Source organism: Aphis gossypii, chromosome 2 (assembly GCF_020184175.1).
Source record: "Aphis gossypii isolate Hap1 chromosome 2, ASM2018417v2, whole genome shotgun sequence".
Taxonomy (NCBI): Eukaryota; Metazoa; Arthropoda; class Insecta; order Hemiptera; family Aphididae; genus Aphis; species Aphis gossypii.
The window spans coordinates 38,085,291-38,111,182 of record NC_065531.1 but is presented as its reverse complement, the minus strand read 5'-3'; the positions used below and the strand labels follow the sequence as shown (position 1 = coordinate 38,111,182).

Sequence of the window (25,892 nt, the reverse complement as noted above, 5' to 3'; positions counted from 1 at the left end):
ACGTCATCAAGTTACAATCCAATATGTAATTTTTGTATATTATACATTAATTAAACTTGATTTTAATAAAACTAAATAATTTTTTTAAGAAAAATAAATTGTACATCAAAAACCAATTTTATTTAACTCAAAGAAGTCATGATACCTTAAAAATTATAACTGAAATTAAAGAAATTAAAAAATACCTAGTGGAGACTATTTAAAATATGTAAGTATTTTAATATGTTGATTACCTAATACCTGAACCAATGTAAATATCAAATATTTAAATAATATAAGTATAATTAATATAGTTTTTTATAGTATTAGTTATTAATACTATAAAAATTAAAATTCTGCCAGATCTATAAGAAAAATTCAAACTAAAATTCTCTGATAACAAGTATACAACTATAGTTCAATAGTTGGTAATTAAAAAACAGGCACGAAAGATTGATATGAAAGTAGAAAGTATAGCAATACATTGTTATCAATAACACATTTAATAGCCATTTTTATAAACATGCCAACATTTAAAATATAATAAAAAAATAGTAAATATTAATCTAATTTTTTGGCTGCTCTGTTTTCTAGTTCGTTCAATATGTGGAATCTTCTTATTTTAGTTATATTTCCATTGACATTTGGTAAAGATTTCATAGTACGTGCAGCTAACTATAAAATATTAAATAAATACAAGAAAAATTATTTAAAATGTTTAATAAAACTTATTATTTGCTTTTCTATTTAATAACTGAAATAATTACTTCAATTTGTTGAACCAATTCAGTGTCGTTATCTGTACTGATATAATTTGTGACTTTGCCATCGGTACCAGCATTTAAACGTCCAGTACGGCCACATCGATGAATATAATCAGCAATATAGGAAGGGAAGTCATAGTTTATAATATGCTTAGTCTGAAAACCACATTGTTATAATTATGTAAGTACAGAAAAACTTCCATTTGCATCGGTGGCGACGGGATATAGAACAAATTGAAACAATTGCATCTTGTCTAATATAAGTGGGTGGTATAATTGTAACACCTCAACACTATAACTGTCAATTGTCATGATAAATATTATAATCAATATACTTTAATCTAATATTTTATTTTATAAAAGGAATGGTCAATGGTAAAAATATTAAAAATTATACAATTTGCTTCAAAGGCTCAAACAGTTAGCACCGCCACTAATTTAACCTCTATGTAACAGTACTTTTTTTTTTTTTAATACCATTAAGTTTTATGAAAAAAATATATTAACATCTTTATTAACAGGCATTCGAACTAACAATTAAAATATAATTACTCAAAAAAGTAAAATGTTACATGATTTTTAAATTATTTATAACAGTTATCTTATCAAACTTCTACAATAACGCGATAAACACGGTCTATATATTTTATAATGTTTCAAGTATTCAATATCAATTGAGAATGTTTGAAAATGAGTAATTTTTATGGAACCCAAACAATAACACTATAGCAAAAAAAAAAAAGTCAAGAAGTTAAAATGTTACGAAAAACAAAATGTTTTCACTCTTTTAAAAGGTGACTTAAATGATTTTAATTTGTTTAAAACCTCAGATATATTTTAAACTAATTTTTAGCAAATGATAAAACTAATATTACACATCTTTCAACTAAATATTCTTAATATGTAACAAATTTTTAATTTTAATTTATACATAAAAATAACTTTTTAGTGTTGTATATACCACACATTTTTCAGTGTGCTAATATTATGTAATAGACAATTATTCTGGTTCGCTTAATAACCGTTATATGGCAATTTTACTGTATACTTAAATACTTTTTACTTTTTATAAAATATATAATCAAATTACTCTAATTGTATTTAATCCTCTGGATCCCACATCCGTGCTAACCATAATGTTTACTATGCCATCTTGATATTTTTTGAATTTGCCTAGTCTAATTTCATATGGCATATCACCATGCAAATTCACTGCTTCAATGCCATTTTCATTTAAAAACATTGTAGCCCAGTCACAAGTACTTGATTTATTACTATAAAAATAAACATTATTATTAATATTTAATAGATTAAATATACTTAGTTTATTATGCAATAAATAAATAAATATTTGTGATATTTTCTGCCATAATATACTAAAGAACACATTTTTTCATTGCTTCACATTTCCTATTAAGATCTTACATTTATAATTCAATTCTAATGAGTGTCAAATAATAATTACAAATATTTTAAATTTAAAAAAGAGTTAGGTAATGTAAGTTATCAAATGATGAAATTCTAGTATAGTATGAATTAGTGTTTGGCTGCAGTCACTAAATAGCATTACAGTGAAACACCATCTGACATTACTAGCTCCCTGATGGGTGACCTCCCAAGATTTTGGCTTCAATGTCTTCCAAATGTGTATGTCCCAAATATTTGTAAAAAATAGAAAAATAAAAAATAAATTGAAAAAAAATATCTATCTAATCTATTCATACTTAATTATTCTAACTAAAATAAATAAAAATATATTATATAAATACCAAAATATTATTGTTGGAGTTCTGCTTTTAGCAAGCTTTTTTGCATGTAATAATAAATTCGATGGTTTCTCACTCAGGTTGATTTTAATAAATTTTTGTTGAACATGAGGAAGAATTGCATGTAATTTGTCTGTTTTGATCTTGTTCAAACTGTCTATCTAAAAATTATAGTTAAGAAAATTAAATACTCTCCTCCTTTTAAATTAATACAGTGTATCAGATCATAATAATATTACATCAATTGTATCACCCAATATATCAGATAGGCTTCTTGGCATTGTGGCACTAACCAACAACAATTGAGTTAAATTTGAATTTTCATTACGACCTTTAAACTGTAATAATAAACATAATAAATAATATATAATGTATGATGATCATAGACGTGTCTAGGCCTCATTCACAGGGCATGTATCTACAATAGTTCCGTACCCAAAGGTGCTGAGGGTGTTACATACCCTTAAAAATTAGGATAGGGTTTGGGGATAAAATCTCTAAATTTCAAAATAAGCTTTATCATTTAATAATAATTAAATAAATTTTTTATTAAGAATAAAAAAAAATTTTTCTTTTATCAGATAAATAAATAAAATGCAATTATTGTATTTAGTATTTTAAAACATAATTTGTAACAATTAGTACCATACATTGGCATAAATAATAGAAGAATCAATGGTAACATGAGATAGTATCATCAATTATTATAGATATAAGTCCAGATGATGAAAATCACAAAATATAATATGAAATCAGAAACTAAGAAAAAATAGTTAATATTATACATTGCAATTTATAATGTAGTTACATCAAATTTTGTGGGTTGTGCCTATGTATGACAGGCATAACCTATAGACAAGGCACACCTATAATGAAGACACTTGAATAATCAACAATATTAAAATCTAAATTGATGTATATGATTTAAAATAGTTTATTGTACTTGGAATCTAGATAAGAAACGAGTCATTAATTCATTGAAACTATCGTCCATTAGAGTATCTGCTTCATCTAGTACAACATGGCGTACATAACGCATTGAATATATGCCTAAAATAAATAATAGGTAAAATAAATGAGTATTGTCTGAGGATAATAAAAGTAAGGATTAAAAATCATACCAGTGTTTGTTAATTTGCTTAGTGCTCCTAATGTAGCAACAATTATATCATTTTCTTCAAAAACTGGATTTAGTATCTGCCTTTTTGTGTGTCCTCCAGTAATTACTTTTACATTCAATGGTAAATCTTCAGTAAACCAATTGGCAATTTCCTATGATTAATAATGTTTAATTAAAATATATTTGTCATCAAACAAAATCAATAATTTATTAATTAATTTAATATAATATAGGGTCTGAACATACTCCGATTTGTTCAGCTAATTCTCTGCCAGGTACAATAACTAAGGCTAAAGGGCTGTTGAACTGATTTTTAAATTTTACGTTTTCTTTATAAGCTAATATTTGTTGAATTATTGGTGCCAAGTATGCTAATGTTTTACCACAGCCTGTTTCAGCTGCAAGCAAAGTATTCTTTCCTTTCAGAATTGATGGAATTCCAAGAGCCTGAAAAAATTAATATGACTTAATATTTTATCAGTTTTAACAATAGGGTTTAAATATTTACTTGAATTTGTGAAGGAATGGTGATTCCGTGTTGTTTTAAAATATGAAGAATAGATTGTGATAGTCCAGTATTTTTAAATTCATATAAATTCTTTCTACTTTGAGGTAAATAATCCTAATTTAAAATAAATTAGAATGTATAAAAAAGTATAATAAAAATATAACTTACATCATTATAAATATGAATAGTAAAATAATCATCTTTAGCCTTCTTATTTTTCCATCCTTTTGATGCCAAAGGAATTTCTTTAAATTGATTATATTTTTGATTCCTCTCATGATTTAAATTTTTTTTTCTACATTTAATTACAATTTCCTAAAACCAATAAAAACCAACAATTCAATTAATTATAATATTTGTATTGTTTTAACTATTATGCTAATCATGGAAAACAAACAGAATCGATTGAATGTTGATCTTCTTCAAATAAATCTTGTTCATCAACGACATCAACGGCATCAACTGTTTCTTTCTTAACAGGTATATACACCGGATCAATGTCAGCGTAACTAAGATCAATAACTTTTTCATTTTTAGAGCTAAAGTAGCGTATCTGTAAGAATATAATGCATTTAAAAAATTAAATGCATTCATATGATCAGTATACAGTACAAAACTTGATAGTTCATTGAGATATCAACAGTAAAAACAAATATTATGATCCATACAGTAAATTTTTGAGTAATTGTTTTTAATCAATCATCAGATTGTATTTTAACTTATAAATCCATGTGAGATGTACCCACATAAGCATATACATGCTTCAATAGAATAATTGAACTAACTCACATTTGGGATACGTTTAGAGACATCATTAGATCCTGTCAAACCATATTCTAAACCCAAATGACTTATGGTATGTGTGCTGCATTGAAATGACACAGGTGCTAAACAGATCCTCTGTAAACTGAATCTTACAGCACGAGCGTGAAGTGCCATTTCAAACAATTATAAGCCGTGGTGTACGTTCTTTATTCTATTGGATACTAACGCATTATTGTAGCTGAAAAACCAATTTGGTAAAGTAAATATTAAATAAGTAAATTGTAAAAATGTACTTAATTTATGAGCAAAAACACTATATCAGTGATAACTGATGAGTGATAATAAAACTGCATAGCACGTGTGCATGGCGATAAGATAATAGATAATATTATGATTGTTTTATTCGTTTTTAAAAATAAAAATAAAATATTTTTATTTTTTTATAATTAATTTTCCGTAATGGCATGTCATACTACTCATACTAATCATACTTGCATACTTATATTAACCATTAGAACTTAGCAACCTAAACTCTAAAGGACAATAAATAAATATTACTTATTAACTTTATACAATATACTTTTGTGGGCTTGTGGCTGTCTATAGGTAATTGGATATTTAAGTGTGGTATTTTTTTCAATCGGCAAATATTTGTAGGTAATAAGTTATAACAAATTATACAGTAGCTATTAAAATATTATAATGAAATTTTAATATTATTTGCTTAATTTTCTTTTTATAAATTCGTAAAATTTTTTTTTTCAAATTTCAAAGACAAAAATAGATTACCTATGTGTGCATACGTGTGTATTGAGTAATCAAAAGTAATGACTTTATAACAGCTCTAATACCTAACAAGTTATTTTCTGAAAGTCAGCAAAATAAAGTTAATAGGTATAAGGGGGTAGGTATATAACACATTTTCATCTAACCTCCCTGGGAACGCCACTGTAAAATATGTATTTTATTATAGTAAAACACAACCAATTTGTTGCTATACCTACACTAGTACCTATACAAATCACAAATACCGCAAGGTAGCATTCTGGAGTGGGACAACACAATGAATAACTATAGCCGCAATTTGGGGGGTTTTGGTGTGCTTAGCATCCCCAAATTGATTCATAATAATTTAGATTTTAATAGTATAGGTACCGATGAGAGATGCATCCAATCTTAAAAAGAAAACTTTTATTTTGTAATCGGAAAACGTACCTAATCAATTTTACATTAGTTTTGGAAGGGTGAAAAATTAACGTTTATATTTTATAAATGTATACAAATTATAAATACAATTAATCTATATTATCATCATGTATTATTCATGCGTAAGTAAACTATATACGTACCTATGCTTATAGGTATAAGCGGTTTTAAAGTAGGTACTATATTTTTTTTTATATCTATGAGTTATCACTTATCAGTATATTGAACATTATTATATTTATAATTAAATAAATAATAATACATAATAACAATAACAATCATACAATTTGGTTACGAATTCAGAATATATGATGCAAAAAATATTATTTTTTTAAAATGTATAAAAATTATGCCTATTTGAAAAAGAATATAGTGTTAGAAATTAAGTAATAAGTTTAGATTATATTAATGGTAAAGTAATAATTATAGTTAATATTGGATTAATATTTAAATGTATGATACCAATGTCGTATTATATAGAGTATTTCATTGCGATGTTTATGTGAAAAAGTGTCACTTAGGCGATTCCCCTCATTCTTTAACTACGTCTTTGATGACTATAGTAATTTGAATTATTAGTATTAAAATATTAGATAAAATAAACTTTATTTTCAGTCAATAAATATATTATTTTTCTTTTACACATTATTTATCCATATTGAAATTATACTAATTAGCAGTGGCGTAGCCAGGGGGGGGGGGTAAAAGAGCCTCCCCCATTGGCTGTATTTTTTATACTGTTTTGAAATATTTAAATTTAAATATGGAAATTGTCTTAGAAATTTTACTAATATATTTCTTGTTATTAGTTGTATAATAGAATATTTGAGTTAAAAAAGTATTATTAAAAGTGTTTATTAATTTTTTTGTTGTTTTTGATTTTCAATAACTCATGTTAAAAGTGTTTAGCCCTCCCCAAAAAATATCCTGACCACGCCTCTGCTACTTAATAGTTGGTACTTAAGTTTTATAAAAACTTCACGGACTTCGAACAATTATGAATACCTAAATTATAATTTGTGTTTTAATAGGATTTTTATAATTTAAATTGTAATGATGACACCTGAAGGCTGAAGTAGTTATTAATATAGAGGTAATGTGCAATATTTATAACTTATTTAGTTACTTATGTTTTTGTTTGATCAAAAAGATGATATAATAAAAAAAATTTCGGTACCTAACGACGACAGTAGGTTCAAGTATATAAAAACGTTACGATGCCATGACGGTATACTTAGTAAATAGCAGGTAACCCCATTATTTTTGATTGGTAAATAATAAAAAAATACAGTCATCTGTATCCGATAATAAAATCTATAGAAGTAGGTAAGTATTTATTATAATAATTTATAATTAACTATAAATCATACTATAACCAAATAATTATAATGGTTAATGGCTAATTAATAAATGACAAAATCAGATATTTAAGACAAGAGAAGTTGATAGTTTAAGATAGTCCAATTTCTACGAGGAAACTGGTTAAAGCACTTAAAAGTTAAAGCACACTATCTTTTTTAAGTCTTGATCATATCTATCAATTTTAACGTAATCGATGACTACGATTTCGAACCGACAAAAGTTCATTCTTCGGTAATTATTGTCACAGCAAATAGTGTGAATCACGATTAAATTATACATACAATTTTTACAATAGACAAATATGAAATAATTGTAATAGAAACAAGTTTTGGTTTATGTTACCCACTTGTATACCGCACCTACCCAAAAGCCAAAACAATAAATTACCTAATAACAATTGTATAGGTATATTGGTATAACACATTAATATATTATATTATATTTGTTTATTTTTCCAAAAATCATTAACTCACTGCAAAACATATTAAATCATTTAAATCCCAATGGGCTGTCATGATGAGTACTAAAAAAATACGAGTGTCGTGTAAAATATTTAAAATTATATAATATAATAATAATACAGTACGTTGTACACTCAGTAGTCAGTACTCACAGTACAACAAATTTACACACTCGTGTATTTTTATCGCAGTGGTGCGAACGATTTACTGATAGGATGTTAGCGACGCGCCCGAAACCCGTACGTCGAAAACGCAGCCTGCTGGCGGGCGGACGGTTACGCCTGGCTGATTGCGCGCGCATACGTCCGTCCGTCTGCAGTTTGGTAACCCCTAATTATCGCTCGCTCAAACGTCGAGCGGTGCGGCGGCAGCAGGATGCGAGAGCACCGGCCCCGCCACCACCAGAGACACATCGGTCGTCGCCGCCACTACCACCACCACCGACACCACTGCCGCGCCTGTTCACCACGAATTCCGATTCGCGTCCCTCCAGCGCACCGAATCCGGTTGTGTCGTTGTTTTTATTCTTCGTGTCGGTCGGCAGTCCGTCCGTCGGTGTCGAGTGCGATGGTCGTTTGGCCCGTTAGTTATTGACGTCCGTTCGATTTCCGAGTTGGTTTTATTTATTTATTTTTTTTATTTCCGTGCAATATTTATAATAATCGTTTTTACGTGCCAATCGATCAGTGTGCGCATCGTATTCATCGCGTCCCTTAGATTAATAAAATCGTATTGTGCGGCGCACGACGAAACGAGTCGAACGAGTGTCGTCGCGATAGTCGTCGTACGAACGATAATATTGTTAGCGTTCGGCGGGTCGAACGCCGCTTTATCCCGTGCCTTGTCGACAAATGGACGTCAGCACGTCGTCTACCGACCGTTATTCCGACTGCTACGATTACTACACTAGGACGGTGGTCGATTTGAAGTGAGTAGAACTGCATACACATATTATTAAAAACGCTTTTAATATTAATTTATGAAGATAATAAGGTTATTGATGTTGTTATTACTTTACTTGTTGCACCGCACTTGTGCTTATCACACACACATACGCCAACCACTCGTTGATAATGCAGTAATAATAACGGCTGCTGCGATAGCTGCTATACCACCCTCTGCACGCGGAGTATTTAATTTCGTCGTTGTAGTCTCCACTCGTTGACCGCAGTTTACCTCCCCGATGATCCGGTTATTATTATCACCGCCATCGTTATTCGTATCTTCGTTCGCGGTCCCTTGTTTTTAAATTTGGTTTTCGAAATGACAAAATAGCACATTCGCACTGACTGCATTCGACGACGTCGAGTTAGGTGTGTAGTATATTTGTTCTAATTGTAGGAGTAGGAAGTCAAGTATACACGTGTGTTAGTTACACAATAATAATTATTAAATCACCGGCCGCTAGGCGCCGGTCTATCTTCGGCGGGAGGGGAGGGGAGTAATGTAAACGACGTGAGAATAACCCCATTGGATTATCAAATATATATATAATATGACGCCGCACATATTGAGAAACCTTGACAGTAATATAGCTGTAGACTAGTTTTAATGATAGCAGTAGCTACATCTAGTATTTTCGTTGAAGAATTTTCGATATTTTGTGTATACTTGAGATTTGCCGCACTAGTAGTCGCGTACTCAAGGGTCGTCGTGGATCACGTCAATAATTTTATATTTTATTTAATAATAATATAATATAGGTACCTACTAGATTCCTTCTGTTTCTAGTAGTTTATAATAGCGTGTTGAGACGATTTAAACGCATTAAACCGCGAAAAGTAGTCCGTATTAATTGACCAAAAACTTATTCGGGATATTGTAAACAATTTTAAGTAGAACAATGTTAGTATACTTACTTATATGGTAAATGATAATAATATATAAATAGCTATAAATGGTTACTGCGAATTTTCGTTATCGGTATCATACTATCGTCGCGTACTCGCGCCAATACAAAATGTATACTTCGCATTTATTTAATTGCTCTGTATTTGTCTCGAAGTACATCTCATATTTTAGTACTATACCTATTATACCTATCATATATTATGCACTCATTGGTTGTTTTATATTATTGAGATTGAGTCATTTATAAACATAAACGAGACCGTACGCAATAAAATTATTAAAACAGTAAATTTACGATTTTAAATATTTGTAAGAATTTAATGTACTTAAATTTTTTATTTGATTCTTTATCGAATTTTGCGCTTCCTCGAAATGCATAAAAATTATTAATATTATTATACTATGTATGTACCTACCAGCTATGTACCTATGTATATATAGTATATACCTACAGTATGCTTTTAGTGCTCTTCACTTTTTTTTTTTAAATAGAACTGTTTATTATTATTATTTTATTAGGTATTAAGGTACATATTGTACTTTGTACAATTTACGGTACCTACTAATTAAACGATTATTTGGTGTTTCAAGGATGAATCGATCATATAATAACTATAGTTACCGGTGTATTGTACAGTGAAATGACATAGGTGCTGTGTTAAAACGTACAAACGTGTCACATTTCCCGAAAAATATCAAAAATAAAAAATAATTAACATTAATACTATGGTTTTAAAAACGGTGTACGATGGTATAATACGATTATGTCGATAACCAACGTTTTATAGTATATCGATCCCTGGGGAATTGTTTTCGGGGCGTTACAAATCTGAATGTTTTCTAGGGTAATAAATCGTCATTATTTTTCTACATAAATGAAGGTACCCGGGATACCGCGTCCGTCTCGATAATCCGGTATTTACGTGTGTCATCACGTTGTTGTTCTGAACTCCCTGCAGTCTCTCAACCCGACTGTTGTTATTCTCTTGAGCTTTGTCAAGTAAGGTCTTCGCGCTCCAGTTAGGATCGTTCCATTTCAAAACAATTGAGAATCCTTTTAAAACGAGTTGTTGTACAGTGTGATTTTATACTACATAATATAATAGTATCGATACAGAATAGAAATGCTAGGGATTGAAGGGCGCAATCAAACGTGTTCAAGTGCATGTTACCGTTTCCGTTTTGAAATATAAAAAAAAAGCGTTTTCATGACATATAATAATAATAATAATAATCGTTGTTTTTTGTTATTCCACACTGTCATTAAATACCTATTTATATATTAGTTACAAACCGTGGACCGTGTATGGTGATTTTTTGTTTTTGCGTTTTAAACAAAAACGAAGCGGACGCGCGCGCTGCAGAAATTAGCAGACTAGTTTTCTTTTCACAAATATCGCGCGTTTCCATTGTTTTCCCTCGGTTCCTGTTGTGTCGTGTACACAATTATCCGACGTGTAAAGTTTACGGAACAATGCATCGTATAATAATAGGAGAAAATAATTACATTTTTATGATTCGGTTTACTTTGTTTTCTTAAACATCCACTGCCGCATCCTTGGTTGACGACAACGGCGACGCAAAGTACTTTATTGTAACGAGGCATGTTTTGTATATAAAAATTATATATATATATATATATATTTACTATGGTAACATGTACATATTATATTACGAATTAATTAGACATCGTTATTTCATTATACTTTCTAAAGCTATAAATACTGACTTGATTTTTTCCACTGTTAAACGAGTGCGCGCCCGCACTTGGTATCTGCGAGTTGGCTCGCGTGATGAGAGTGGATATTGCAGATAATATTATTACTTTACAATAAATGCGTTCTATCTGTACTTATTTATTTATTTTGAAAACGTGTTCGACTTTCATTGCACTTGTCGGAAATGTATTTTTTTGAATTGTTATTGTTATCAGATAAGTTTTGGATTGTATAAAATTATATTTAATCAGATATTTAATTGATAACAGTTATTTTGTTGTAACCCAAAAAACGTGTATTACGAGGACATTAGGTATAAAATAATAATATAAGTTATAAACTTATAACAATAGGTATATATATACATAATATTAATTTTATTTACATAAGTGGCACATGCATTAATTTTTTTCCTACAGAAATTTACTGTATTTAGTGTCATAGCCAAAATTTTGAGTAAAACGTCCTAAATAGCTTATACATGTAGTATATTAGGGTTCGATGTTGATTTGCGTTTTAAAAACGCCAAATTCAGTAATAATTGTTCGAAATTCTTTTGAGAGATAATTAAGCTGGGTCGGGTCGGGTTAAAAAAACCTTTATATAAATTCCTTATTATGACTATGATTATTGGTTAATCTATCCATGTTTATCTATATAATAATAGACTAATAATTTAAAATCGCCTTCTTTCATTTCTTATTTTCTTAATCATTGAACTTTGTGTTTTTGACACGAAAACTTGTATTATTTTATTTTTTTTTTGTATATAAATAACGTTATTGATATAATAATGCATGTATGTCATAGATTGTACTTATATTTTCCATAGATAGTATTGTTTATTTCTTTAAAAATATAATGGGTCCTCCTGAACAAGTACGTGTATACTATATTAAATTTAATATAAACATTCATGTTAATACACTTTACATTTTAAATATTTTACAACTTTTGACTTATACGATGAAACTAACTAAAACATACAATACAGGTAATAATAATTAGTACAGTGAGCCTAATAGTATAATACAATGTTTATAATAGGTAACTACTAACTAATTAGATAGGTACATTATTTGTAGTATATACAATATACATATTACATTTACATGCATTAATAATAGCCTATCCCATAATATTGCGAATTCAATAACACGTCATCTTTAGTGTTGCAAAGTTTTCCTTGTATTATTTTCAATAATAATAATAATAATAATAATAACAATGTATAGGGAAATATACATAATAAGTAAACCACAGAAATATACGTAATCTGAGTCTTGCAAAGTTATTTCGTGACGAATGTCGAAATAATCAACGTACCTATTTATTTATATAGAAATAAGAATTGTTCAAAAACGGATATTTGTAGTAGTTAGGTATTCTCTTAAACTTTCGCCTAAAAAATTATAACAATAAATTTCGGGTTTACGGTATTTGCTTACTCAATTCCTCGACGGAATAGCGCGTTATTTTCGAAATCTATTTTTACTATTGTGTTAATATACTTAAAATTATTACCAGTCTCAACAGACCGGTGTAGGCGTATGGTTTGTACAAAAAACTAAAAAATATCCTTACGATATATTTATGCATTATTTATATATTTATTGTATAGGTTTTTCATACATAATATATTATTATATAGAGTAATCACTAATCATTGTTTGCCGCCTGAGGATTTCCGGCGCGTAAGGATTCTCGCACGGAAGGTATTAATGACGAGACTGGTTTTTCGGAACGATCGTTTTGTTAAAAAACGCACAACAAACAAAAAGATTAAATTAAAAAAAAAAAAAATAAACAAAACGACGGCGGCAATAATAATAATAATAATAATAATAAAAAAAAATGTAAAAAGCCTGTCATCCAAAACCGATTTGCAATTTCCTCTCTGAACACACGCTTTTGTGTTTCGGTGCGCTTCTGTTCATCGTCGTCGTCGTCGTCGTATTCCATTCGCACGGAAGGTGTTCGTCCCGTCCGTCGTAGGCACATAACTAGTAAGTAATAGTAGTAGTTGATGTAGAAGCCTCGTCACCGACGACGACGACGACGACGATATAATTCTTGTTCGGGTTCAGTAAATATAATTTCCGGTTTGAGATTTTTTTTTAACACTACTACGGGCGTTTATGGCCACCGTATTCCGCTTCATACCTTATACCTATAGTCGTGATGTGTGTATGTGCAGCGTTGTGTACGTGTATAATTTATTTTTTTCTCTCTTGCGCACACCATGAGAACCACTGCGACTCGACGGTGCCGGTCATTGTCATTGCCACCGCCGCGCTCCGGTCCAGCTACACACACACTGCATACTGCGGGAACGGAGCACCAAAGCAACGACAGCGAAGGCATTCGGCGGCAGCGGATGTGTCAACCGCGCGCTCGTCTTTTGGTGGCCGTCCGGGCGCACATTCCGACCGAAACGCAGCAAAAATTCGTCTTTGGCAGTATTTTTATGCCATCGTCGTCGCCGGACGACAAGTGATTTCCGTTTCACTGATATTATTTTTGTGCGTGTAAACGTTGCCGTACGCATTTCTGTATACGGTGATCGAATCGCATACGGTTTGCTAGCATGTTCACGTGACGCGCCTCATCTCGGTATAGTCCGACTTGTCGAAAAAGAACACCAAGTACGCGTGAGCGTGTTTATCGTTTATGCAATTATGCGTATGTGCATAATACTGTAATTTGTGTAGGTACTGCACGTTAAAAAAGGACCACCACCACATGGTGCCATGGCTGGCAAGCGGGCTGTTTAGTATCTGTCTAGGCGAATTTTTGGATTCAATATACTGTTATATATTAATATTATGTGTGCGTGTTTATGTTTATACGTGTATCTACATATTTTTTAACGGACGATGATCAATGGTTATTGTTTGTGTTAAGTTATTTTATAGCCCGATCGCAGTTGTCGAGAAACTGTCTTCGTGAGAATTGGCTGTTTCGGTCAAACATTTAATTTTTTTTCGCTTTGATAACACACGCTGAATAGCGAATGTTTTTTTTTTGTCTTATGTTAGATCAGTTGATAAAAGGCTGCGTGGTGTATAATCATATCGATATCACAAACCTTGTATTCGTTAATCGTCGGGCGAGAGAAAATTCAAAATATGTATATTGTATAAATGTACCTCGTGCGTTGTAGTTATTGTACCAATACAAATCACAATGACTAATTGTGAAAAAATGCGCCTCGGGGTTGCAATTTGCGCGCGTTAATGTTTGTATAGCCGAGAATCGAGATGTGTATTACATATTTTGTTGTGGAGGTGTATTCAACCTTGTCTTTCGTCGTGTACACATTATAATATTCTATCGGTACGTGTGTGTCGTTTGAACTGTTTGAAGCCACCGCCCTTAGCTCAATGTGTTTCGTTACGTTTACAGGGTGGGCTAATGATTTTTTCCGGTTTTAGACAGTGTTCTATATTATGCTGGTGAATTATTGCTTGTTGGCCCAACCCTGTGTATTATAAATTGTAATATACGTAATGTGTTTATCATCATTTTTTATATGTTTATGTTCTTCTATAGTATAGTATTAATTTATTAATTAAACGAACTCAAAGTCCGTCCCTCATCTACCAACCCTGAATGTTGTGTAGTAAGCTGTGTTGGTATAAGGATGTATTATACATCATTCTTATATAGAAACAAAGAAGTAGGAACGAGTGGAATTTCGTTTGGCTGCTGTTGTTGCTGCACTCTTCTTATACAACTTAGGTACTATTTAAGAGTATACCGTATAATATATAATACGTTTTTGGTGCCCATCTTGTTTGTATATATGTAGTGTATGGGTGTGCGCCGCTGGCATTTGCAGCTGTTCAGGGATGATGCGACTAAAACGTTATTATTATATATTTTTCCTCTTTTCTTTATAGGGGTACCAGTGTACCACCTACCTCTACGGAGTACATACGGCTCTCGTCGTCGTGACGTGGTTCTGCTGGAATGCGCGATATAATATGCACCGTGCACTAGGTCTCGCAACCCGTTATCTGTGTATTTCTCTTCAACACAATTCCAAAAACCTACCAGCATAATTGTTATTATGTCAGCATACGATGTATGACCTCGTAAATCAAATAACAAATAGGTACGCGTCTCTTTGACTTGTTCTCTGGACAAATGTTATTTAAATTTTAAGTAAAGTCAAATATAAAGTGAAATACGAAAATAATAAATAAATGTTAAACAACAACATGCAGTCTAATATCTGTGTAATAGGTATCTTTAAAAAACTGAATTTGGCTGTTATGTAGTATACATTTTAGTATATGTTAATTCGACTTAAAAAACTAGATATCTAAATTTAGTTATTGCATGTTTGTGCATTGTGCAAGTGTGCAACTACAACTTACTCATTTATATAATCAGTGACTCAAGACTGTAAATACTCTTGAGCTTTTTTCTAGTCTAAAATGTTGTGCGTATTTTAATATTTTAAGCTCATATATATTATGTGCATAAAATAGTTATTTATAAACACCAGTTATAATTACTGATTTCTGTGTTTTACAATTGCAACTTCAACATTATAATATTATAATTGTAGTATACCAGTTGAAAAAGTAAATTATTTATTAAATGTTCTAATATTATGTATTATTACTTATACAATATAAACGAATATAGTTAATTTAATTATTAAGAACATTACTTTTACGTATAGATAATTTAAATAGTATACACTATTCTTAATTGTTACCGAAACTAGAGTACTTTTACTGGTTATCTGTAATTTATACTTGATACTGTTATGCAGAACGATTATTCTTTAATATGTATTAAATTATAATATTTTTATGACTTCCGGTGCTACTGTGGTGATTTGACCGTCATTTCCGATGTTTACAGCGTTAATATTAGGTCTTGGTAGTTTTTATATTTAGGTCATTAATTCAAATACTTAATTAAAATTTACAAGTCATTTTATTTTAAATAACAGTTAATTGTTATTAATCATGAATATAAATTTTTGAAATTTAATAATTTATTTATAATTTTTTAACCAAAGTCGATTAATTGACGATATGACGATAAATAATTAATATTGTACGTCTGCGTCTATTAAATTGTAGTACTGTTATAAGTGTGTCAAATCATCAAAATAATTATCTTAGACTATAAAAACATTTATATATGATTTATCTATACAATATTATTATGTAATAATATTTTACTTTCGTATAAATGGTAATTAATAAGTTAAACAAGATGGTAATTTAATTTTAAAAATACGTATTCAGTCTTTTTTTGTTAACTTTAAAAAAACTTTATCAAAAGCACATTATATGCGTTAGTACGTATAATATTAATATGCTTAAGATTTTTTGTATTAGTTATCGGCATGTTTGAAAGATGTTGACATACCTGTAGTAATATTATGAATGAATAATAATATAGATAAAGCAATTAGTCGTTTCATTATTAAAAAGTATTTATAAGACTAAGCCACTTGCATGTATTAATCTACAATTTTTTTGTGGTTATATGTGTATGACGTGTATTTCATATAGTTTTCATTCAACGAATAATATTCCAAAGTTAAGCAAATTTAAAAAAGTAATTCGTATATTGCACAAATATGATATTTTGGTGTTCATTATTATTATATCTTCGATATTATTTTAAATTATTTTAAATTGTTACTGTTATAAAATAAGTTTTATTCGTCCTTGGACAATTTGGTTTAAAGATCGTCCAAAAATGACTGAACCAAATTTAAATAGGTTGTCTAATAAGTTTTTTTTTGCATTTCACTGTTAATTAATTAAAATGAATTATAAAATATTATAGAAAATAATTTTATAAATAGAATAATATAGTAATAATAACTATTACGTTCATTATTATGTTTTATTGAATGATAAAATATAATAATATTGCAAACTTGTTGTGTCAATATTATTAACGGTTTCGTATCATTTATTTTGTTATTAGTTAATCTGTTAATAGTTATTAGCAGATACTTATTATAGGATTATTTCTATAATTATTATAAAGTGTAAATAACTGTTTTAACTTATACCTAATTTATGAGTACCTTCTACTTAATACCTATTACTTATTGTAAGATGTTTACATATTATATTTAAAAAAATTTAAATTGATTAATATGAATCGTAATTTTTAACACTTATTATTTATTTTGCGTAACTACCTATAAATGATAATATTATACAGGTTACGGTTAAATTCCTGAATAATAATTTTTATACATCCGTACTCGATGAGTCATGTTTCATCCCGCTAGTTCTATGAGAGATCTTAATGACACATGCTAGCATTTAACGTCATTATATTGTTTATAGATTCTTAATTTTTTATTTTCACATTTTTACATAATTTATTTATGTATATAGTTTCTAAAATCAATATTTTAAGATAATATTATTATGTTTTATTTTATTTTTTAGTTTCATCATTCAGTTTCCCATTAAGATCGTATTTTTACTTAAATAAATTGTTATTGCTCTTTACAGACAGACGAGTTTTTTAAATTAACCAAAATGATAGTTTAATTGTACAATAATGACCGAAATTATAGTCAGGTATTTTAACAAAAAATAATAATAATAGATGTCTATCAGTTATCTTGTTTTGTATAAGTAATATAACAAGTATAATAATATCATGACGTATTATGTTTCACAATGATCTGACATATTCATATGATGTAATTTTAATGTAAAATTGTCATCTCTATCATTATTATCTCCATGATAATATATCGTGTATTGTAAATGCATATGTAAGTATATCATGTGTTGGTCTTACTGGAATTATCTATTAATATTTTTTTAATATAAAAACGAATACTGTACTTTTTAAGTATCATTTATTAATTAATATTATTCTAAATTGTATGTTTATATTTAGTTGGTTAAATTGTCAAAATTGTCTAGCGGGTTCCCAAATCTCTAAACTTTATCTATTAATTAAAAACATTTAAACTAGGTATATATTAGGTACATATGCCAGTTATATTCATATAAACTGGTTGAATTAAATTATAAATTTATTTTTAGTATTTCATTTCAATATTTCACGTGAAAAAAAAATATTTTTTTATTTCCAGTAATGCTTATATATTGGTAATATAATAATAGGTACTCATTATATTATTCTGAGATTATTAAGTTTTCTTATTTTCTATGCAATGTTATATGTTTAATATATATAATTTAGGGTTGGATAATTAATTTAATATTTTAAAATAAATCATATTCTTATTGATATTTTGGTTTTTGAATGTTAAAAAAAATATATAAATAAAACCTAAATTGATACTTATTAAAAAAAAAACTTAACAAATAAAATATAAAACGATATAACAAAACAAATGTAAACGGTTTACAAGTCAATATTTTATAGTTTGATAAAAGTATTGTCGTATTTTTGATAAGAAAACATTAGTTCCGGTTACGTGTACTAAAATACTTCAATGTTTGAAATTAATGTTGTTTCTGTTTTTCGTTATTTTCTGTTTACTATGCTCTAGGCGAGGAGTTGGTGGAGAACATTGTAGTACTAACAATAAAAGAGCACGTGTCTGAATTTATCAAATGACCCACGCAGCCGGTTTAGTAATATTATTATTGGGCACAAAACACGGTGAGCCTGGCCTGGAGCAATAAACCAGTCTATCGTCGTAGTAACTGTATTTTTTCTACTTCTGCTGAATATACAATATTCTTAAACACGTAGGTGGGTTTCTCGGCCAAAGCCCAATATTGCATGATCGGTGTCATACAGGGTTACACAAATATATTGACTCGGCCTTGACTTCTCGTGCGTTATACAGTTTGAAATTAGTATTAGTACACGCACGCATGTTTTATTTAATTTTTTTTTAATTACATATTGCATCAAGGGAGGTCGGCAAATGCCTCTTGTATAGTACTTGTCCTTTGATATTCTACCCATACCCATACCCAAATAAAATGACATAGTATCATAATCGTATAAAATAATACAACCTGCAATGAATTAACTCTTTGAACATAATATTATACACATCTTAGACAGATATCTTAAATCGTTTTCTAGGTTAGGTGACAACGTTTTCATGAAGTATGTCATAAGTGCATTTCAGTTTCAATATATATTCAGCTCGTGACCTTCAGAAATATTGGAAAAAACGTTCGTATTCATAATTTTTTGAATTCAATGTATATCTATGTAAATTGTTTGCGCTACGATTTGGTCCACAAAACTTGTTTTAAGCATTATTTGAGAAATTATTAATTATTTTATAGGACGAGATCTAGTCCGTATTCGCCCAGATTCGTATAATTATAAAAAATGTATAGTGGGACTCAACTGGTAAACAATTATGGGATGACTATATCGTGCATTTCAAAGAATTACGTTTTATTTTTTGCTCAGCAAACTACATAAATCTCCGTCAACATTATAGACATCCCTCCTTAAATGTATATATTGTTCCGTGTATGTAATATAGACTATATTATATATTTCTCGATATATGACGCAAAAACTAGTCACCGCACAAGTATAGGTCTCTATAGGGTAAATTAAATAATATAAGACTATTTATGATGACGCGCCCGTAGGTCATAGATCATGCATTATTCGTACATGTATTGGTAGGTGTTAAGGCCTATTGCCTAACATTGTTGAAGAGTTGTCGATATGAGAACAATAGTATAATACTATAATACATATAATATGATGCGTGCATATGTATTGAAAGTAGTGGTGGCGTGTGTGTGTGTTACAATATGATTAGTGATTACACATTTTTTTTAAATACGTACGTATATAACGGGGTAACACTCGGCATACGGATACGGCAAATATTGCCTTTTTTGTCGACTGTACCTGGGCAGAGACAAATTTATAATTGTAACTCTTTTTAATTTAAGTTTTTTGTTTCGTTTTTCGGTTACACCATCGGCTACCGTAGTATGTATGTTTTGAATGTCTATGATGTGTATCTTTTATCATACTATTATCATACACATTAATGTATATCATCTTTACATTGGATTCATAAGGATTAAGGGAGAGACATCAAGACAACCGAAAAATATAAATAATATTGTACGTCAGATCCGCTATTGGGTAACGTGTTGTATTTTACTGTGTACAATGTACATGTGTGCAAAGACGAGGACACGTGTGGGTTTGTCATGCGTATATGGGCCCACGGAATGTCGCCAAATTTTGATCTCGATCGACTCCACTTATATAGTTATATATGTGAACGTTATACTACGTACATAAAAATAACACGAGATCCACAAAAGTATAATATCTTTTAGCAGACCGATTTAATGGATTTTTTTTCATAAAACTGCCCTGGACAAATATAATAGTGGGAAAATTAACCTCAGCAGCACTAAGGGGTAAATGGTAATTTCTCTTGTATACTATTCACATGATACAATTATTTTATTTTATACAGTGTTCCTCATATTCATTTTTGGAGAAGTCTCCCCCCTTCTTTAATCGCTTGTATTTGAAAAAGTCTGATCCTTGTTCTTGTTCGTAAAAGAATTGGTTTTTTTATTTGTATGTAACGTAAACAGTGCTTCGTAGTTCGTGTTTATCCAATTATCCCGCTCACCATTACGGCACCACATCATTGCTTTTATCGATTTTCCCATCGATACTGACGATACTTATAATACCGTAACACGCATTCTGGTCGGTGTTAAAATGCGTGCAGTAAAATTATATAGGATGAAATGTTAGGTGTTTTTTTTTAGGTCGATTTAGAGCGGTCATCGGTATTGTCGATGACAGAAAATCCGACTGCCGGTCCCTTGCGAGGCTTCCATTACTACGCGGTGGTGTTTTTCTCGTGTGACGTGTCTCCCACACTCGTAGGAAATTCAAATTTATTATTACTACATTCGATTACCGCAACTTCCCTTCTCACCAACGTCGCGTCGTGTGCGGGTTGCGGTGGCGGTTTGTCGGCGCTTAAAACAAACGCGTCGTGTGATTCGAACAAATATTATTTGGATTTCGGTTGCCAAACAGGGGGAAACAGTCTTTCGCCGGTGTCGTCACTCATCGTTCGTGTCGTGTAAACATTAACCGCAGACCCAGATGGGTTCTCCTGTATAGGAAATGGGGACAGAGGTGGAATAGAAGACCGACGGAAAATAAAGAAAATAAAGATTACAAAAAATGTAGGTATTGTTATATGTATGTACCTAAATTATTTTATTGTGGAATGAAAAACGGGAAAGGATTCATTGCCACCGCGAGAAAAACGTTCTGTAGTCTATGCAGGCGCTCGTATTTTAACGGGTCTCTTTAGTGTGCGCACGCGTGCACGCATTGTATGCTCTTGGTGTCTCGCGGGTGTCCGAAAACCATCGTACCGTGTTCGATGACGACGAGTACAACTACACATCGTTCTCCTCCACCTCCTTCTTTTCTCAATCTTCATCTTACTCCACCACCTCCTATTTACGACTCGCGTACGCATTTCCCCCGCCGGCCATCGCCCGCAGACCACCGCTGCGCGTACCGGCGGCCGATGGCCTTGGAATATAAAATATATAATAGTGATAATAATAATAATATTTAATAATATAAACGACGAACGTGATTTCGAACGACGCAATGATGTCGGTCCGCCCGAAGGAGCGGCGCGGTGATAATATCGTATATTATTATAATGTGCTCATGAATAAGTACGCGTTATAAACACTGCAGTACATACACACACACACACAAACGAATCGTCCGGTCAATAAAAACCACGTTTCGGCAGCGACAATTAAAACGCGTTGTGCAAGTGGTTTGTGGGAGTGGGGTGGTCCGCCAGTAGAAGTTTTTGTGACGTTCGTCCGACAGATAAGCAAACCAACTGAGTAAGCGACGACTATGTACGACGCAGGACTTTTCCTCTTTTGAGTCATAACATAGAAAACAACGACACTCAGGTGAACTTCCCAGAGGTGTAACTTCAAAATTTGGCACCGGGAGAGAAATGTTCAATACTTCTTCCCCCAATCCGGTCAAGTGTCTAGGATATCAGACAGAATTTCATTCATTTGCTGAAATTATTTTATTTAGGTACATATTTTATTCGATAATATATATTGGAATGGGGACTATCTATGAATACCATCGAGCATAATATAATAATAGAGTACCTACCTACCTAGTTGCTCACCGTTCGCACTAATACTGCAACAGATTTATAAAATAAAAATTAATTTCAAGTGTGTTTTGAATTTGAATGATCAAAAAAAAAATGTAAAATATAGACATATAGTATAATGTTAAAAGAAAATCATTGTGCATCTCACTCTTAGCGTCCGGCCTAGTTGCTACTGCACTCTCTAATTCCTCTGGATCACATCACTACTTCTGATGCATCCCTTGCGGACTCGATATCCGTATTCGGTATTCGCCGAGGAGATCCCACCGTTACATGTTGATACGTCGATCGACGTGCGATGATTGGCAAATCTGCTAGGTGTCGACGTTACTCGCCGTTAATAGCGATGATATCGATAAATAACTGTATTGTCTTTCCGGAGTAGGCTCTCCTCTCCGAACACTTCAGACAATGGCGCGATGCTTTTATAATCTATATTGAATTTAATTGGTCTAGACTGCTGGTGTCACACAAGCGCAGACGACGCGACGTTTTGACAACACAATTTACATAGGTATAAAATATTATGGATTTTGAAATCCCATTTCTCGTTAAATGCACATTATACTTGCATGACTGCGTCGTAAATAACCACCTCAGTGTATTATAATATTATAGTTACAATAATTATTAAAAGTCAACAGGTTAACACAGTAACGTGTATGTGGTTTTTAAAATTTTACGACTTGCATCGTTGGATCTTAGAAGTATTATCTCTTAAAAAATATGTATATTTATAACATCGAGGCTGTTTTTCTGCAAAAGATAATTTATTATTATTACCACTCTATAATTATATATAAAACCTACTGCGCGGGCGACTGAGATTTGTAAAGCTAGATAGTTTTCATAACTATTATTATTAAATATCAATGCATTTTTCCGAGAAATAAAAATATTCGCGTATATAATATAAAATATACACGAAGACAAACAGAAACGTCGTCAAGGACCGTACGCGCGTTATTGCGTGTATTTTTATTATAATATTATATTATACGACGAGTCGGGTGTTTATCGATACCAATCGAGTCCGTATATTGTGTGTATAGGTACTGTATACCCTGGTCCGTGTTACGATAAGACGTGTTATACGCACGTAAGTTGTATATAGTATATTAAGTATAATAGTAATAACGCGGTATTAAATGTGTGTATTTCAATGTGTGCGTATAATGGTCATGGTATTAATGTATGGTATATAAATTATGGGTAGTAGTAAATAGTAATAGTATAGTAGTATAGTTGTGTATAGTGTGTACCGTGTACCACACATAGGTCGTTCACCTGCGCATCGTCTTCTCGTACCTATTTATTATTATAATAGTGCCTGTTGTAGTTTAGTATTTCAGTATTATATATATTTATTATTATATAAGATTATGGTAGTCGTTGTTGTAGTCCGAACACTGCAGAACGGATACGGGGCAACGCTTTTATGCTGCTTTATACCGTGTGTTCACCGAAAACGAGGTCCTCCTCCCACGCAAATACGTTGTTACGGGTGCTGGAGATAATATATTTAATAATAATTACGATTTTCATTATTCACTGTCTCTCTCATCTTTCTTCTTCTCTCGCCGGTCAGATGTTACGACCACAACGTCAGTCAAGTGTTGCTGCTGCACATACCTATAAAAAATGTATAAATATAGTAAAACAATGATTTAATTAATATTATCAAACACGATTTGGAAAAAATCGAGCCAACGATGTGCAGCAGCGTGTGTCGTATGTGTTTGTACGCGCGTGCGCCCGACTTGGCTAGACCGCGTAACGACCCTACAACCACGGTTATCTATACTTATTTCAGTAGATAACCGTGGTAACGACTCGCGATCCTGGTGTCGGGGGCGTCGTTTACCGGCTTTTTCGTCCCACGAAAACGTTGCCTATTGACGTTTTCATGTATATATTTTAATGTCTATCGCCAGCTGCCTAGAAGGCGGGTAGATAATAATATTACACGTTTTCACTATACTAATATGGTGGAAATTTCTTATATTGCTACCCAGCCCGTCGCCGCCAACGGATCGGTACTTGGGGGTGAAAGTGGGAGAGGCTTTTGTTTTTATTTTATATTTTTTATTCGTACAGTTTTCATGCGACTCGTTTTTCCCCTGGGATAGTGCAGAACACCGCCATCATAACATGGCATAGTCGTACCAGAAGGTGCTCGGTCTATGCGCGAGCACTCGCGTCACGCGGTTGTACATGTAAAAAAATGATTTACCTCACCCTAAATACATAGCTTTATCCATGTTATCATAGTTGTATTTACGTATTATTGTTCTGTGTTGTGTTTTGGCGAGAATTATGAGTAAATGAAATTTTTTGGAAGAGCTTAATAGTATAAAATTTTCAAGTACATATAATAATGATTTATATGATTTTTATTATTTTGTCAGTTTCAAACCTTGCAACGTAACTTCACAATATGTATTGGTTACGGTGTCTTAAACGATCGAACTTTTTTTATCGATAGTTATTAAATGATATAGAAAAAAACAAAAATCATTTGAAAATAATCTATAAAAATGTATTAATTTATCAGAAAAAGGCTGTTATACATAAGAAAATGTTGTTTTTTATAAAGTTATAATAGTAAAGAATAGACTACTCACAAAATATTGCTTTATTCGTATCATTCAAAAAATGTTTTAAATATTGAGTAATTTATTTATATTTTGACGGATTCATAATTGATATAAATATTCATAATAAAATATAACAGCTTATTTTTTGTTGTGAATTTTTTTTTTCTTTGATATAAAATTGTCAAAATGTCAATCATTATTTATTTTTATCTTTTCTCAAGTTTTAATTCTGTTTAGTATGGCATTGCCTAGTTTTACTTCTCACAAAATTATATTATGATCATTGAGCTTAAAGCCACCTAATTGCGGGATTTTCATAGTTGGCGGATTATAGATAGCCAAAAAAAGAAAAGTTGTTGATCCCAATAATTATAGTAGGTATAGATTGTTTGAGACTCCGGTACCCGTAGTTTATTTTATTATTATTTATGTTTTCCCAGGCGACAGTTTATAATGTTTATATAGGCTATTCATAAGATACTGCGACGATCATCATACGTAATAATGCGCCGCGCACGTGTCCGATAACGGATCACACGACGTTCGGTTTTCCTGGTGTATATTATTATTATTATACCATAATGTTGTTGCAGCCGGTGGTCCGTATTGTGCACACGAGTGAGTG

General features: G+C 31.0%; 2 protein-coding genes and 1 long non-coding RNA gene across 3 annotated transcripts in view; 1 reads left to right on the top strand and 2 right to left on the bottom strand.

Annotated features, from left to right (window-relative positions):
- Nucleotides 1-463: 463 nt before the first annotated feature.
- On the bottom strand, nt 464-5,223 carry LOC114129080 (probable ATP-dependent RNA helicase DDX28). The gene is made up of 12 exons (XM_027993716.2): nt 4,927-5,223; nt 4,535-4,690; nt 4,306-4,452; nt 4,138-4,251; nt 3,876-4,076; nt 3,631-3,781; nt 3,453-3,559; nt 2,749-2,847; nt 2,513-2,670; nt 1,834-2,017; nt 747-899; nt 464-654 (listed from the first exon to the last, which is right to left on the bottom strand). The coding sequence occupies exons 1-12, from the start codon at nt 5,074-5,076 to the stop codon at nt 541-543; spliced, it is 1,734 nt and encodes a 577-aa protein (XP_027849517.2). The 5' UTR covers nt 5,077-5,223; the 3' UTR covers nt 464-540.
- A 2,696-nt stretch (nt 5,224-7,919) lies between these two features.
- On the bottom strand, nt 7,920-9,108 carry LOC126549641 (uncharacterized). The gene is made up of 2 exons (XR_007603742.1): nt 8,945-9,108; nt 7,920-8,869 (listed from the first exon to the last, which is right to left on the bottom strand). It is a non-coding gene; the product is annotated as an uncharacterized LOC126549641 (long non-coding RNA).
- The window catches only part of LOC114129083 (signal-induced proliferation-associated 1-like protein 1), a 41,267-nt gene continuing 23,501 nt past the window's right edge, over nt 8,127-25,892 (top strand). The window contains exon 1 of the mRNA XM_027993719.2: nt 8,127-8,859. The gene's annotated coding sequence lies outside the window, so the exon portion shown is untranslated. The remainder of the gene's footprint in view (nt 8,860-25,892) is intronic.

Excerpts from the sequence above, each read along its gene's own strand:
- LOC114129080 (XM_027993716.2), bottom strand. The coding sequence starts at position 5,076 with ATGGCACTTCACGCTCGTGCTGTAAGATTCAGTTTACAGAGGATCTGT. Across the intron at positions 900-1,833 it reads GAGGATTAAATACAATTAGA|ACTAAGCATATTATAAACTA; the intron begins GTAATTTGATTA and ends TGTGGTTTTCAG. Across the intron at positions 655-746 it reads AATTGGTTCAACAAATTGAA|TTAGCTGCACGTACTATGAA; the intron begins GTAATTATTTCA and ends AATATTTTATAG.